The sequence below is a fragment of the Aphelocoma coerulescens genome, chromosome 8 (assembly GCF_041296385.1).
Source record: "Aphelocoma coerulescens isolate FSJ_1873_10779 chromosome 8, UR_Acoe_1.0, whole genome shotgun sequence".
Lineage (NCBI taxonomy): Eukaryota > Metazoa > Chordata > Aves > Passeriformes > Corvidae > Aphelocoma > Aphelocoma coerulescens.
The window spans coordinates 1,288,694-1,305,377 of record NC_091022.1 but is presented as its reverse complement, the minus strand read 5'-3'; the positions used below and the strand labels follow the sequence as shown (position 1 = coordinate 1,305,377).

General features: G+C 44.0%; 1 protein-coding gene across 2 annotated transcripts in view; it reads right to left on the bottom strand.

The window, feature by feature from the left end:
- The window catches only part of ABL2 (ABL proto-oncogene 2, non-receptor tyrosine kinase), a 47,344-nt gene extending 30,922 nt beyond the window's left edge, over positions 1-16,422 (bottom strand). For both annotated transcript variants that reach the window (XM_069022929.1, XM_069022931.1), the window contains exon 1: positions 16,245-16,422. In XM_069022929.1, the coding sequence (XP_068879030.1) occupies positions 16,245-16,422 (178 nt within the window). The remainder of the gene's footprint in view (positions 1-16,244) is intronic.
- Between the last annotated feature and the right edge of the window lie 262 nt (positions 16,423-16,684).

Here is a 16,684-nt window from a genome sequence, read left to right as displayed (position 1 = left end):
CCTTGGCAACCCATGGAGCATCCAGAGGCAGATCCCATTAACTCCTGACTGAAAGCTGCTCCACTTGAGGTTTCAAATGGGTTTTCAGCTTAGAAGGACTTAACAGAATCAGGAGATAATTAATATTTGAAAGTTATTTGAAGGGTCTTTAGAATTAATGACATGTTTCCTGCTCATCCACATCACTGCCAGAAACAGTCTCCTCACTACTTTCAAGCTACTTTAAGCACTTAACAGTCAATATACCAGAGCTGCTGCTTAGAAGTAACAACCTCCTGGATAGGTTACAGAACTGAGCAAGTGCCAAAACTGTCAAAACAGCGATGCAAAGAAATATGGACATGTTATAGCTTTGAGACCCAAGTCTCTTTAAGTCTAAAATAAACCGCACATGCATAACCATGTTAAATTTTTTAAAAGCCTGTATGGTCAGTCCCCGAAAAACTGACCCAAGAGCTGAAATCTGGAAGCACCCAGCACACTAAGTTCCTCCTGCAAGGATGCTGAAGTTCCAGCATGATGCATCAGCAGAGGTTGTGGAACCAACACCCCTTAAGGTCATGCCTTCATCATGAATAGTGCCCCAAAAAGGGAAAACCTCTGAACAGCACCCAAATCAATGACTGATATGCAAAAAATGAGAGCCTGGAGAACATCCAGCAGGGACCTGCATAGAACAAGATTTGAATTTTTTTTTTTTCCCACTATAAAGATCAGTAAATTAAACATGCAGGGTCACACCTTGGGTTCTGACGCCAGAGACTGAGTAATGGCAAACATCAGATTGTTGTGATCAAACACAGAATGTGGAATCAGCCCTCAGAAGCACTGACTAATCTGGGATGGCCTGTCCTCCTCCCGACAACATCAAACGTGACTGTTCAGTAAAACTTCTACATCTGAACTGGGTCTAATGAAAATGCAGTGAAAGATTACCAGGGTAAGAACTTCATTCCTAGTTACTAAAAAACCAGACGAAGAGATGCACTGGCAGAACTAGACTCTTTGGGCCTCTTTTGACAAATTTCCATCCATTCAGCCTTATCGCATTGCCATTCACATGACCAGGATACAAGTGGGCTATATCCTGTAAAAGCTTACTTCAAGATCAGGTATTTCCTAGATCAACTTATAACTGTCCCCCATCACAGGAAAAACAAAACAAAAAAAAACCAACAAAACAAAAGCTACTATTCTTACTTTGAAAACTCCTGGTGAATCTTTTGGAAATTATGTATTGTGAATACTGCAGGCAGATTATTTATAACAGACTTCATACCACTGGTATTGCTACTGTTGGCCTCGTTGAGGGGAAATCACTTTAGACACAAGAGATATGTGCTGCAGAAGCAGGGTTGAAACTAAATGACTCAAAATATATGGAGTCTAATGATTCTGTTTCGAAAGCAAGGGTAGGGCGTCCTACATAACAACAAGTAAAATAGAATAACAGGGACACCAACAATCCTGGCTTTGTTTTTAGTGCATGAAGGTGGCTGCTGTAATCTAAGACAAATACATAAAATCCAGGTTGTTCCTTAAAACTGGCGAGGAAAAATAATCAGGTCGGGGCGTGGAGGTCTCAAACCAGTTTTAGTGGGAGCTTTGCCAATGTTATAAGAGCAGTATATTATGTAAGGGTGGTACCCTCCTCTCAAAGAAAAAATACAACTGGAAAAATCAGCGTGTGCAAAAACCTGTGTAACTTGGGCAGGGGAAAAGAGGAAGGAGAACTAAGAGCACCCTGGTAGGGCACAGAAAAACACTATGGTCCATATAAGCATTACTTATTTTTAGAGGGATGTGGGATGTGGCACTAACACCACCAGATGTGGCTCAGACCACCAGAACTCCTCCCCTATAAAGACTTTAGCATTACCCTGACAGCCTGAACTGGGATATGGAGCCCTTACAACCACCACTAGAGAATTACGACAAGAAACACCTCCAACAACCCCTAACCCTAGTTAAGATTCATAAACAGAACCCTCTGCAGCTGTTGAGATTCATCTCCTGCTTTTGTCTGGAGCTCTGGGGTGGGGATCACTGAGCACAGACCCTGGCAGACACGCGTGCTGACTGTGCAGCTGTCTCTGGAGGCACGCTCCAAGGACCCGGCCTGCCTCTTCGGAATGAGGCGTGCAGACACATTTGTTTCAGATTCAAAGTTGCATGAGGGCTACCATACAAAGCTGAGATGGCACACATGCCACCCAGTGATGTGCCTGTTCTTTTCGTCAAGAGGCAGTCAGGAAACAGCAGCATGAGTATTTCATCCCAAACTGTGAGGTCTTCCTAAATCTGGATCATTGCTTTCCAGATTTGTGACAAGAGGCAATGATGTTTTTCCATTGAGGATATGAATTCTAGTAAGATTTATTTCTAAGCCCTCTAGTAGGTGACCATCTCCCCTGCTCAGGTAACTAAACAGTAAGATCCGCGATTTTTATTAGCAATTAAAGGATGGAAGAGCAAGAGGACGTCTCAAATCCCAGACTTCTGCTGACGACGTACCTGCCTTGTGGGTGACTCCCCTCACTGCTGCTAACCATGCTCTACCCAGCAGTAAATGCCTATTCTCAGACACATTAATTTCACAGCCTACACAACATTCTCAGTCAGGGCATGCTAATATTATGACTTGATACTACATATTTTTGTAGCACTTGATGTATCGAGTGTCTTGCGGTTTTGGTATTTTATTCTTTTGACAGCCCTACAGAGTAGTAGGATAAACTTGTGCTATGAAGAAGGTCTAAAGCAAAGCAAAAGTCATTTCCTAAATATCTGGAAGCTAGGGCAGAACAGGACTCAAAGTGGTGTTGATCAGTGATCCTTCCTAAAGCGCAATACTCAGAGCTTTCATTACAAAACTCTCACAGTATCTAACTAATAAATGACACTTTTAATCAGTCATACAAGAAAACAGCTGCTGTCCCAACTACTGATGTTCTCTGAATAAAAACTCCTACTCTTACTCACATTAATGAAGTAGGATTAAAATAAACAGCTTTGAGTTCAAGCATCAAAAAAGGCAAAAAACACCTCTCATAGGGCAAAGCATACTAGAAAGCCTCTACAGTCCAACTTGGAAAAGAGAGCATGGGCCTGTGGACAGGGTGCTTCATCCACAGTTCTGCTAGAGTCCTGTAGCATAAACCCTCTTGTGTGCTCATGCCTCACTTATTTGTATGACAAAACAGTCTTCCTTTTATAAACTTATTGCTCTGCCAGTGCAGAAAAAAAAATCAGATTAAGTAGCTAACTACTATGGAAAATAGTAGTTTTCCTAACTCCTAATTGCAGGGATTTTTACTCATGCCTATATATATATATATATATGTGTGTATATATATGTATATATGTATATATATGTGAGATGCTACCTTCACAGAGAAAAACTGTTTTCCCCAATTCCTGCATGTCTGTATTCCTGGTTCTAGAGCTGACATCCTTTGTCAGCAAAGGCAAAGAACTGGGAACAAACGGTCAGAGGGAAAGACATTGTGCATCACCTGTCTCATTTTCAGAACAGATATGGCTCCAAATAAGACACCAGCTGAGTGAGAATGCTAAATGAGCTGAGGAAAGGAAATTGTTCTTCCTGCTTAGTCACCAGCACCAATTTCTTGACATTCAATTCTGTTTCCCCTTAAGCCTCAGACACCCTCATTTCACACAGTATTGTCCACGGAATGACAATTGTTCCCAACACACAGGACCATTATCTAATTTCTAAAAGCACCTGAGCAATACTTGGAGTTGCAACCTTCACTTTGGAGTGCCATAACAGTTAATTCTATGTACTAAAGCCTACTTCTCTAGTAACAGAGAGAGATGATGTTTCTGTAACAGCTTTTATTAGGTTTCAAAAATCACAAGCCCACCTCCCTGCAGCTCAGGGGGTAGCCGTGTGATAAAGAGTGCTTTTCTGTGAGAGGAGAAACAGATGGGGGGATGTAACAAACCAGATGCCAAGACCTACGATCTCAACTTTGTAGCAAGTCAGGGAAGTTTGTGGGAGAATAAAAGGACGTCTACAGCATACCAGACGCCATGCCCTTTGCTTTGGCATGACAGCAGGCAAGACAGGAAGTCTGCCTTGGTTGTATTTTAAACAGGTTTTCGTATCTCCTTTCTAGGAGTCTGTTTTAGGACTGATTAATGTGTTTCTTTCAACATGGCCTTTCACTGGCTTGTATACAAGGGAATGGTAAGTGACTTTTAGAAAAACACACATGCAGCCCAATTTAGTGTAACAATTACCCCACGGCTCAGCAGTCAATGGCTAACTCCACTGTGTGAGTGTCAGGTGATCTTATTTTTTGGTAATTACATGCCCTTAACACCAGGTTTGGGATCTCTCTGCAGAGATCCTGTCTCCCAGACAACAGCCCAAGTGCATGAATGCTTACTGCAATTCCCTTTGTATTGCTCTACTGCTAAACAGCCAAAGACACTACTCTACAGTTCTCTCTGTTGTTAATTCACCGTAGCTTCAGTCTCTTTATGGATTTTTGAGAGATAACATTGAGCAAAGAGCAGTGCTTTGAGCTTCCTTTTCAAGTCCAACAATTAACACAAACATTACCCTTCCCTTGGACCTATTACCATGCCACAAGTGTTTTGAAATACAGGCTAGAGCCACAACAAACACATTTCTCCAAAGCCTACAGGATGAGACAAGAGTGTATGACTGAACATTTAATTTAGCCTGCAGACAGCTTTCCTGTGTTTGTTTATGCCAAAATCAAATCTAAATAGCTCCATAAACCAAGCAAGCATTATTGCAATTTTACAGATGAGGAGTGCACAGAAGCAATGAGAAGCGACTCTTAATTTGAGTGCTCAGATTACCTAGCAAAAGTATCAGATTTAATGTCCTTCCATGCACGAAGGCTGTCTGCATACTTGCACATAAACAAGTTGGGAAGCTGCCCTTGCTGGCAGATGAAGTTAACTAGGATAAAGCCCAACAGAAACAAAACAACTCAAAAGGAAGCAGTCCAGTTCTTAATGGCAAAAGCAAAGTAAACATCTATTGTTACATCTTAATACAGCCACATCTGCCTTTTGCTGTGTGGTTCCTGCCTGCTTTCATAACCCAACACTTACTTAAAACACTGCCCTGTAACACAGTAATGTTAAATAACACAGGGCACTTTTCCCAGGGGAAAAACCTTTTAGCAATGGATAAATGAAGGCATTGGAGCACCCTCTCGCGGCAGGCTGGAAACAAGTGTTCGGCATGAGCAGCTGCAATCGATCCTTTTACCTTGTTAGCTGAAAATTATGTAAAAGTATGAGCTGAAGGCTGTGAGTGCCCAGGCTCCCGAGGCACGGCAGCACCGGTGCCCTCCCCAGCTGGGCACGCAGGGTGCGGAGCCCGCTGGCCTCCCAGCAGAACAAGGTGAGCTTTGTGCGGAGAGCGGCAGCTGCACGGAGCGGAGAGGCAGCCCGGGAGAGGCTCCTCATGGCCAGGGCTGCCCCTGCTCAGGAACAAAGCCCTCCTGGCATGCACAGCCTCAGCGCAGCTGAGAAGCAGCTGATGCACAGCAGAAAGCAGCCCAGTAACCAGCACCTGGGGACACGGCCAGACCAGCACCTGGGGACACCATTCCCTCAGGTGGGACACAGCCACACCAGCACCTGGGGACACCATTCCCTCAGGTGGGACATAGCCACACCAGCACCTGGGGACACCATTCCCTCAGGTGGGACATAGCCACACCAGCACCTGGGGACACCATTCCCTCAGGTGGGACACGGCCACACCAGCACCTGGGGACACCATTCCCTCAGGTGGGACACGGCCACACCAGCACCTGGGGACACCATTCCCTCAGGTGGGACACGGCCACACCAGCACCTGGGGACACCATTCCCTCAGGTGGGACACGGCCACACCAGCACCTGGGGACACCATTCCCTCAGGTGGGACATAGCCACACCAGCACCTGGGGACACCATTCCCTCAGGTGGGACACGGCCACACCAGCACCTGGGGACAACTATTCCCTCAGGTGGGACACGGCCACACCAGCACCTGGGGACACCATTCCCTCAGGTGGGACACAGCCACACCAGCACCTGGGGACACCATTCCCTCAGGTGGGACACAGCCAGACCAGCACCTGGGGACACCATTCCCTCAGGTGGGACACGGCCACACCAGCACCTGGGGACACCATTCCCTCAGGTGGGACACGGCCAGACCAGCAGAGCTCACCTGAGCCCCCACAGCCTGCAGTTATTATGTTGCCTTGAGCATTCCACGTGCCACAGCCCCACAGGGAGTGTAAGAGCAGGGCTGAGTCCCCACCTGGGGCGGAGCAGGCACTGGGAGCCCAGCTGGGCATTATTCCAGAGCCAGGCTGCACCTAGGAGCAGTTCTAGGCTTTGCCACCAACCACTCGATGAGAAAAAGGTGTTTTATTTAGCAGAAATGCTCACATGGCACACAGAAAAGTCACGGCACCTCTGCTGTCACGGCGCAAGCTTGTGTGGGGATGGAAAGACACCTAGCAAGAGCCTTGTTCAAATGTAGCTTAACCCTTTAACAACAAGGTAGATGGAAGCTATACAGACATAGTCACAGCAAAATAAGATTCAAATTTCTGCACAAGACTACAGACCACTTCAGCTTTGACAGATGTAAGCCCTGTGGCCTATTTCACCCTTTCAAAGCACATCTGTATTTTTAACTGAGTGCAAGAACTACCACACAAACAATGAGTCTGATTTAGAGGACAGTGCCTTCTTTACATATATTTTACCCCTAAAGAATTCAAATACATTTATTTGTGATGACCTAGAAGTGAAAACATTCTCTAACTAAATGGATGTAACAAGGGTTAAACCTGCTAGATTTCTGTCTCACAGGATAGCTATGGCAGGCCAGGCCACTCCAATCATCCTCTGTGCACAATACTGAGTTTGCAAATCAATCCCAAGGCATGTAATGCACCTCTGTAAGAAAAAAAAATATGAAAAATGGGCTTGTTGTTCTTCTGTAGTTTGATATCAGAATCCAATTTATTAGATTAGTAAAAAAAAAAAAAAAACAAAACCAACCAAAACAGTTTCTTCTAACATGAAAAATCAGCTCCTTCCCCACATCTACGTTACAAACCTTATATCCACAGGGTTTAAGATCTTGAATTTTAGAAAAAGACTAAATATAACTTGAAACACCAGCACTACAAAACACTACCATTTTCCTATTTATTCTAAGGATCTTCTGTAGATAAAGCCTTTTTAATCTCATAAAGTACCTCTGCTTTCTCTGTTTGTTCTTAGGATTAAAAAATAAAAACAAACCAAGAAAAAACAACATAAATCAAAATTATGTAAACCCAACAAACATAACCCCAAACAATGAGCATACAATTGATGACTAGTGAAAGAGTATTTTGCCGTGCTTCACTGAGTAATTAGGCCAGAGCACAGGTTCCACACTGGTATTGATTACACAAGCTCTGTTCATCCCTCCCCAAGCTTAGGCATCTCCCTGCCGCAGAAAGAGATGACAAAACCTCCCAAAACTCCCCTCATCTTCCGAGGCAGGAGACAGCACAGGAATCCTCTGGGGCCTGCAGAGAGGTGGCTCTCACTATTTAGATATGTTACTGCCACAAATGATAAAGCTCATCAGGCTTACTCCATGCCCATCCAAGTCAGTGAAAAGCAGGTTTGAAAACAAACCAAAATTGAGTGATACCATCACAAAATGATCAAAGAAATCACTTTCAGAGCACCTGTTGAAGGTCTCACCTCTGCCCCAGCCTTTATGCCTTGATCAGGTTGCCACTGTGAGAGCAACTTTACCAAAACCCCACTTATTAAAATCAACAATATTCCAAAGAGCACACACAGGACACTCAGCAATTTACAGTTCAAGTTTTAAAAACTTGCTATTTTAACTTTAGTATCTAGGAACTGAGCCTGAGAGCTGCCACCTATTAGACTGAAATTTTTTGTCAGTTTATAGGTGAAAAAACTTAATTTACAAGAGAAAATGAACCACAAATCAGCTCTCAGACAATGGATGCTGGCTTTTTTTTCACTTGTGCTGAAGGGAATGGTGAACACAGAAAAAGCCTTACAATTCAAACCTGTCTTTTAAGAAAAAACTGCATTAAACACAAGCATTAAGTCTATGTTTATGCAAACCAGCTCAGGCCTGTTATAACCTTGAGTTCTGCTGCACCCAGTGACCTAATGGAGGAAGGAAGCTATGTCATTATTCAGAACATCTTCAAGGTTATTCAGATTTCTTAGAGTCCATTTCCTTCTTCCTAGATGACCCAATTTATATCAGTTTTTAAAGGATTTGCATAAACAGGCTTTTTTACTGCTAAACAGTCACTATACTTTCATTAATTGGCCGGTTTTGACAGATTGCTGGGCGGGAAACAACACTTTAAAATTTCTTCTTTTTAAAGCCCTTCAAGGGTAATCTAAATAATCTTTCCAGTTTCCTCCTATTATTAAGCAATTTTCAGAAATACCAGTGTAGCTGTACCTTGTCTCTACTTCTGCTCTTGGCTTTCCTAAGCAGCAACACAAAATTGATATTCTCATCAGCTGTGCAGCCTCCCACGGGGTTTTGAATAGCAGCAGCAGAACTGAACAGTCTTGTTAACTCTGTGACACTGCTGGTTAGCAAAACCAACCCTGAGCAGCAAAGGCTTGGAAATAATCTCGACAAACTGAGCTGACCCTGCAAGCTAAGGAAGGCCTCATTGTATCAATTTACACTCCAGCTTGGGTTTGAAGGGCTACCTTCACAATGCAGGGCCTATGAAATTAGAACGTACAAATATTTTGGGGTTTTGTCTTAGAAAACAGATCTGTGCTCCACAAACACCTTTTGGACCGCTGATATTCAGGGTTAATGTGGGAGGTAATACCAATCTACTTGGATATGACAATATTTATACAAGGTCCTACCCCAGGCCATTTTGGAGCATACACAGATTTGTGATGGGGGAATGTCTCTTCACTTTGCAATTCCTGTATGTTTTGGTGTGTTTACTGAGGCACACTACTCTCTGCAGCTAACTTTTGGAAAAAATATGAGTCTAATTGAACACAGAATCTGAAAAACAGGAACACTTCATGATCTATGCTTCATGCTACAATATGTATAATATTCATATAATTTAGCCACTATTCACACAATTCTTTCAATCAGAAACATGCTGACACCTGTTGCCAAATTAGCCATGGTGCTGATCTTAGCTGAGATGACAACAAATAGGAATAGCCAAGACATGCCTGATGCCTTGTTGTTGGGATTATCATAAGAGAAACAAAGGAGAAGTGGACAGGGAGGTGTAGAGGATCACAAATCCAGAATGTTCTCATCCTCTTATCCTGTAATTCAATTGCTAATTTGACCCAAAACAGCAGGAGATGGTTCCTATGCTTTTGCCATATATAGCTTATAACAAGAAGCTACTTCCGTTTCACTTCAACAGTAAATGATAAAAACAAGAAAACACCAAACAAACCAGGAAAGAGACCAAAATCCAGCCCAGTAGCATTATAAATTAAAGGATGAGGCACGCTGTCCTATAGAAAAATGAGTGTTCCTTCATTTAACAGCTACTTTTCTTACATAATTGTAGTCCCAATTCTTACATCACTATTGTCATAGAAAACTTCCAAATTAATGTAAGTGAAGCTCCAGTTTTATTAATACATGTAGTTGCTTTTAATTGAAGTATTTCAGTAATATTAAGATCCTAAGGACAAAGAAGAGGAAGGGAATTTCTTGAAAATGTGAGTCTTAAAAGAAGTATGTTTAACAGACCTCTAAAGAGCACCAGAAGATTGAAATAAAACTAACTTAATTTTTAGTGAAGTATTTCTGTACATCTTTGTCTGCCCCTCAAAAAAGGCAAAGTTATTTTAGGGCTGGTTTTTTTTCAATTCCTCTGCTGAATTAGCTGGTACTGAAAGCCACCTATTAAAAAGTTCATTTATACCCAGCTGCAGACAAGCAATCATACAGGGAGATGCACATGTCTCTACAGAGAGCCCTCAAAGCACAGGCAACTTCCGAAGCAGATACGAGTAATACAACTAAGGTTTGTTGTTGTGGTTTACAGCGTTACCAACAGGAAGCCTCAATGGTTTTGTAAGTGTCGCTTATTCTAGAGAGAATAATCTCTATGGGTAATACCAAAATCAGCCTTTAAAATAAAGTATTTCATAACCACAAAGCCAGAGAAATGTGAAGGATGATGCAGTAACGGTGAGAAAACCATGACCTCAGACCCAGCAAGTCAATGCTGTTACCCCGCAGCACAAGCTTTTCCTTCCTGCTGTGTGGAGGCAAAGAGGCTGCTAGTGGCCCAAACAACTACGAGAAATATTTCTTTACCGATAAATACTGCTCTGAATGCTGTTTAGAAGGAAACTCTCTGCCTACATTGCAGAATCACCTGCAAAGCCAGTCCTGGGGCCATATGCATGACAAGCCTTGCATCACTCGTAATTACACGCTGTTGAAAGCACTGCTAACGGTTTGGCAAACAGCGATTTGGGAGATCAGGCTGGAAACAGAATGCACGTGAGGCTTTGGTCTGTGGTCATCCAGCCCTGGCTTTCTGAAACATAACCAGGTGAAACCGAGCTCTGCAAGTCACCAAGCAAAACCCAACCGTATTACTTTTAACAACTTCCACGTGCATCCGCACTGGAGTAAGTACGAACTGCTGTTTCTTGGTTTGTATTTGCTGGATTTTGATCGTTTCTTAAGACTGTAAATTAGTCAGCTGTCAGCAGTACTTAGAAGGCAGTTTATGGATAGTAAGTATCCTGGAAACATTAAGTTGTGACAACTAAGAAAAATGAGCTAGAATAAATCATGCTAACGATCGTCTGGCTTCAGCCATAAAACAAAGATCTAGAAAGTACAGTTTGACTTCAGCAAGGACTGGCCTGCTTTAGGAACAAACAAACATGATATATGCTGAAGTGGGTCACCGAGCAGGTCACTCCTCCTGAACGCCAGAGAAAACATGATTTCAAGCTTACTGTCCCAGAATCCGTAATCAGTACCAGCCATAAAACACTCCTGAAGCCAACCAAGATGCTAGAGCATCTCCAGGAGATAGTCCAAGTCTCCCCACTCTAATTTTGTTGATCCTGCTAGATTAAAAAAAGATGGTTTAAGCCACTTGTAACAATTTGCTTGTGTGTCCACGTTCATTTCCCAATGATTTGTTCACTTGGCCATGTCCTTAATTCCAAAAAAAAATCCCACAATTTTTTTTTGCATAACATTGCACTTGCAAGCAATAGCAAGTTTGTGAAATATTGCTAGAACAACTTGTACCACACCATCTGGTACATGGGGAGAACTGAGAAGTTGGAGATACGTCTGGGCTTCGAAATTTGATTTTTAAGTCAGTTCTGAGTAAAACCTTTTGAAGTAACTTCATTTCAGTCTTACCTTCTTGAGACTGTGTTCCCTGACTATGTGAAAAGAATTACATCAGTAGTCAGTATTATATTGTCCCTTCCATCGAGCCGGTAGTCTCCTCTCATTTGCAAAATTCATTATGCAAAAATCCCAGCTTAACACAAGGTATAAAAATCAGTATTTAATGCAGTAAATCTGCAGGAATAATTTAGGTGTGATGGAAAAGGATGCAACAGAGAAGACGCCTATAAATTCATGTTCTACACGGGATGTTCCTCTAGACACTCAGCTGAACTATCCTTTATTCCCCAAATAATTAGTTAAGAGTTATTTATACATTGTGGTCCCACAAGATTTCTGATTTACAGTACAAAAAGCCAGGCACTGAATACAGTGATTATATTCCATCTGCATGGGGCATTTACTGACAGGAAAGTCTGTGGGCAAGTAGCTCTGGCTCGAGCTTGCTGCATTTCACTGGGATGAAAAATAAAGAACATTTTAGGCAGTCCACAAAGTGCAGTTGTTAAACTGACCCTATTTTCTCTCCTTCTTTCCATTTTCCTGCATCCAGCCCTTCAGTTTCACTGAATTTCAAAGGGACAGCGTTATTTATGCTTCTTCCTATTTTAGAATGTTTTTATCATGTGTCATAGCACTCTGACTGCCTTAGGGGAGCTTTAATGATAATTTTATTTTTAAAAGTATAGGCTTATCTTGCCTGACCTTGATGCACATAGTAAAAGGTTGCTAAACTCCTCCTCTAGAAAACAAAACAGGGAACAAATGTCCTGCGCCTGCTGGATCAAAAGCTCAAGTGTGGCAGAGCCTTCCACTACCCCAAAATATATCACCAAGGCAACTGTAGCAGTATTGCAAACAGGTATTGCAAAGGCTTCCCAGCCAGGATTTAAATAATCTGATTTTCCTGCAGTATGTGCTCTACAACACTCAGCAAATCTTTTTGGAGATGAAAAGCATGCTAACACCATTCCAAAGAGTATCTTGGTACACTAGGCTGTTATCAGTGCTCTTCTGAAAGAAAATTAGGAGTGCCTCTGTTCAAAGGTCATACGAGGAGCCGAGTAGAGTTTGTGCAACTTGGAAGTTGTTGGTTGCTGTTGCTTGTGCCCCTTTCCTCAAACAAATCTCTGAAAGGATCAGGAGATAACCCACTTCCCTCTTCTCTGCCCTGTTCCTCCTCTGGAAGGGAATGCTCATCCTGGAATGGCACCAAGTACTTCTTGTCTTTTCTGGCTGCACTGATCCGTAAGAATTTGACTGTAACTACTGCTCACTGCAGCTCTTGCCTCTCAAGTTGTTGTCCCTGGGGTACTGGCAAATTCCAATGGAGCGCACATGGGAACACCAGTGTTTGAACAATCCTTGTGTTCACACTCGTCCTTTCTACTACACTAACAGCAATCAACATGCTTATGATCCACTGCCTGCTTTTAGAAGTCACCGACGACATGCCAGGGATGCTCACAACGGGGTGTTTTGGAGGGCTAATTGCAGAAGACTGCAAATTCCGCTATTATCTTTTTGCATCCTGGAGAACTCTGCTCCACAACTAATGGATCACACCAGTGTATCAGCTTGCTTAAGACTTTTCTGCTCAACATCACAGCAGTGCTCACAGAACTCAATACCACAGTGAGCTGAAAGCCCCAGCAGCCTGGGTGTCTGCTCTCATGGTGGAATAGTGGGGTGCCACAATACAGATCTCCTTGTTCTTTCCATAAAACAGAAAACATCTTCAAATTCCTTGCTTGTTCCAAAAGTACATCCTGGTGTAGTGCTTCTCCTGTAGAGCTTCTGCCACAGAAACTTGTTTCTTGTGCAAACAAAGCATGGGACAAACTGGCTCTACTCAATCTCTGGATTTTTCAAGGACATCTATGGTTCAAGTTAGCTGGGTGAAAATGTTTGTCTCAGATTTCCAGTAGCTTAGCGAAAAGGGTTTTACACTTCACCGATTTGACTCAAACTGCTCTTCAAAATCCTGCAGCAAAATGGGTCTGAGGCCAAAAACATTGTTTATTTCCACTCTTTTCATAAAAAATACAGAACAAGCAACCCCTCAAAATTAACTTTGGCATGAGTACTCAGCAAGGTTTGCTGCTGGCACAATGTGGTAGGAAAGCTGCCAACACGAGGTAGGGATTTATACCTGCAAGGCTCTCACACAGTCAACAGGCTGTCTTCTTCACATCCATGACTGCATCAAGGAAAGCCAAGGAAGGGAGATAATCCAGCCTCATCCTGTGACTGACTGGTTTAGCCACTAGTGCAAGAGTGCTAACCCACAATCCTGTGCTTTTGCCATCACTTTTCATACACTGTGAATACATGTCCCAGAAACAGGATGGAAGGTCGAGCTCAGAAAGAAATTACTAGAAAAGAGGAATCTGGATCAAGTAATACCACCAGCAACCAGAGCATCTCAGCAGCAGAAGCATATGACTCACTGAAAGAAAACTTGGCTTGCTGCTGGCTAAGTAAAACAGGAGAGCAAGGTCATTAAATGAAAAATAAGAATACAAGTTGACGGTAAAAAAATTCCCTTGGACAAGGAGAGTCAGGATCACAGGAAACAGTTTCTCTGATGAAGGAAGTGAATTCCAGATTCAGGAACACTACACACATTTTAGTTTTTGCCCAAGACAAGTATTTTAAAAGGTACCCAACTTTTACCAGCATTTGCTACAGATTATTAATACTGACTTGTTCACTCATTCCTACTAAAATGTGAATGGAATTGGGGAACGATTTAACACAGCTGAGGTATTCACCAAGACAGAAGAGGAGTTTGAAGCCTGCTCTGAAACTCTCAAAAACTGGGTTGCCAAAAAGTCCCACCCCTTCTACATAATCTAACAGAATAAAAAGCTGTATCTTGTTTTTAAGACACACCCTCCTTTACAGTCTGCAAAGAAAATAACAGAAACAACAAGACCCTAAGTAAAGCTACATCCATTACCTTACCACTGAAACAGATAACCTAAGCAATATAAACAGTAGAGAAATTATTTTGAAAGATACCATCGCTCTTATCCCAGAGCAATGTTCTTTTTATGTGGCACTGAACAGTTTTATTCAGTGCGTTGGCCTTCCAGGCTCATTCTTGTTTCTAGTTCTATGGAAGACAGAGCAGAAGGGCTGGCAGGGCACATAATTTTTCTTCTTGGTCTGCATGCATGCTTCAGAAAGCTTTTCCTCTCCATTTCCCTGCCACTACATGTAAATAATTCTCCCTACCTTCTACCTCTGAAATTTAGTAGGGTGGGGGGAGGAGCTAGAAGGATTTGTTCAGGATGCTGAACTAAATTACTACCAAAACATGAAGCAATAACGAAAAGAAGCACTCGAGTCAGTGTCAACTGTGTTGTTGGGAAGTCACCACACATTCCCACATGCTGTACTGCACTTCCCACAAATGTCCTTGCTGTCCTTGCCTTGTGAGAGCAGGAACCAAAGAGTCATCTTGGTACCAAAACATGAAAACACATTTTGACATTAGCAGGAGTGTACGTAGCAGTCTCTACAGCATTCTTGCTCTGCTACTAAAGACTTAGACACACCCCACTGAAAGAAGTGGGGTACGTGCATAACTTCTGAGATCTCCCTAACACTGTGACTGTGCAGTCTATGATAGGAATGTTTAAGCCAAAGTGCCTTTTAACATACAAAAAATACAGACCAAAACGTGAAGGTGCAATAAAATAATTCTTAGTTTCAATTTTGGGTCAGGCACTCAGCAAGCATGTTTTGTTTTGGTTTTAAAGTTGATACTGCTCCCTGAACTCAAAAGCTGTGATAATGCTGAGATTTTTAAGAACCAGATTTAGTGTTGTGCTCTTATTTTGATAGATACTTACATGTCAGCATCACATCACAGCAGGTGATATTTGCTTTTAGACTGCTGGTTGCACATTCCCTAATCTTTTTGCCTGAGCTCATTCTATTGAGCAAAAGAAAATGTGTATTGTCAGAAGCAGCCTTGCTTTACAAACACTGTCATCTCTCTCTCCACCTAAAGCCAAGCCAGTCAAGCTCTCCAGAGCTGATTCAGGTCTTTAGGATTTGAGATGCATCCGCACATCTACTTTCAACATGCTTGTCAAGGCAGACACGTTTCAGTTGATTTTACCTTCCAAAACTTGGCAACATCTTAACATAACGCACGAATAGATACAAAAACAAAACAAAAAAGAAACATAGTTACAAAAGGGAGATTTGAAGTTGTGGGGGGTCCTTCTAAGAGAGGTTATAGAAACATGTGCGTGAAACATTTCCGGTATCGGTTTACAGCAACAAGAATAGAAGTGGACAGGCAAAAACTTCATCTGAGAATCAGATGGCAGCTCTAATACCCCAGTCAAAACCAAATTGTTTGCTCTGTCAGCAGCTATACAGAGTCTCACAGATTTAGAACGGCAAGTCACAAACGCCTCGGCAAACAGTCAGACATGGCACATGTTACCTTTACCTTTGTAAACAAAACCAGAGCTCGGAATCGCCACGGTGACAGCGACCGAACCCCGCAAGTCCTGATCCCCGGCGGTGCCACCTCGCTCCAGCTGCGGCTGGCGGGCGGTCCCGATCCCCAACTCCAGCGGGCGGGGGGGAAAAGCTCCTCCGAGGGCGAGCGTCCCCCGGGACGTGGCGGCCGGGGCGAGCATCCCCCGGGCCGTGGCCGCCCCGCTCCTCCCGTCTGCCCCTCCCCTCTCCCCGTAAACCCACCACAACAAAAGAGGGAGGGGAGGAAGGCCGATCGCGCCCCTTTCCCCTCGCCCCGGCCGCTCACCGTGCTGGGTGAAGACATTGAATCCTCCCTCTGCGGAGCGCCCCGCCGCCTCCCGCCGGCGGCCCGCCGGCCTGGCCGCGCTGCTCCCCCGCAGTCCCCGCGGCTGCGGCTGCTGCGGCGGCGGCTGGTGCTGGAGCCCCGCGCCCGGCTCCCCGACGCGGCCCACCTGCTGCCCCATGGCGGGCCGCGCTCACATCCCGCCGCTCCGCCGCTGCCGGCCCGGCAGGCGCGCCCCGGCCCTCCCGCGGCCGGTCCCGGCGGCTCCCGCGGAGCTCCGGGCTGCGGCTCACGGGCTCGCCCCCGCAGCCCTCGCCGCCATCTTAAACCACAGAGCGCCGGCGGAGCGGGGACGGAGCGGCTCCCGCAGCCGCCTCCGGTCCGCCCAGGGAGGGGAGGGAGCGAGGGAGGAAAGGAGGGAGCCAGGGAGGGAGGGAGGCTGG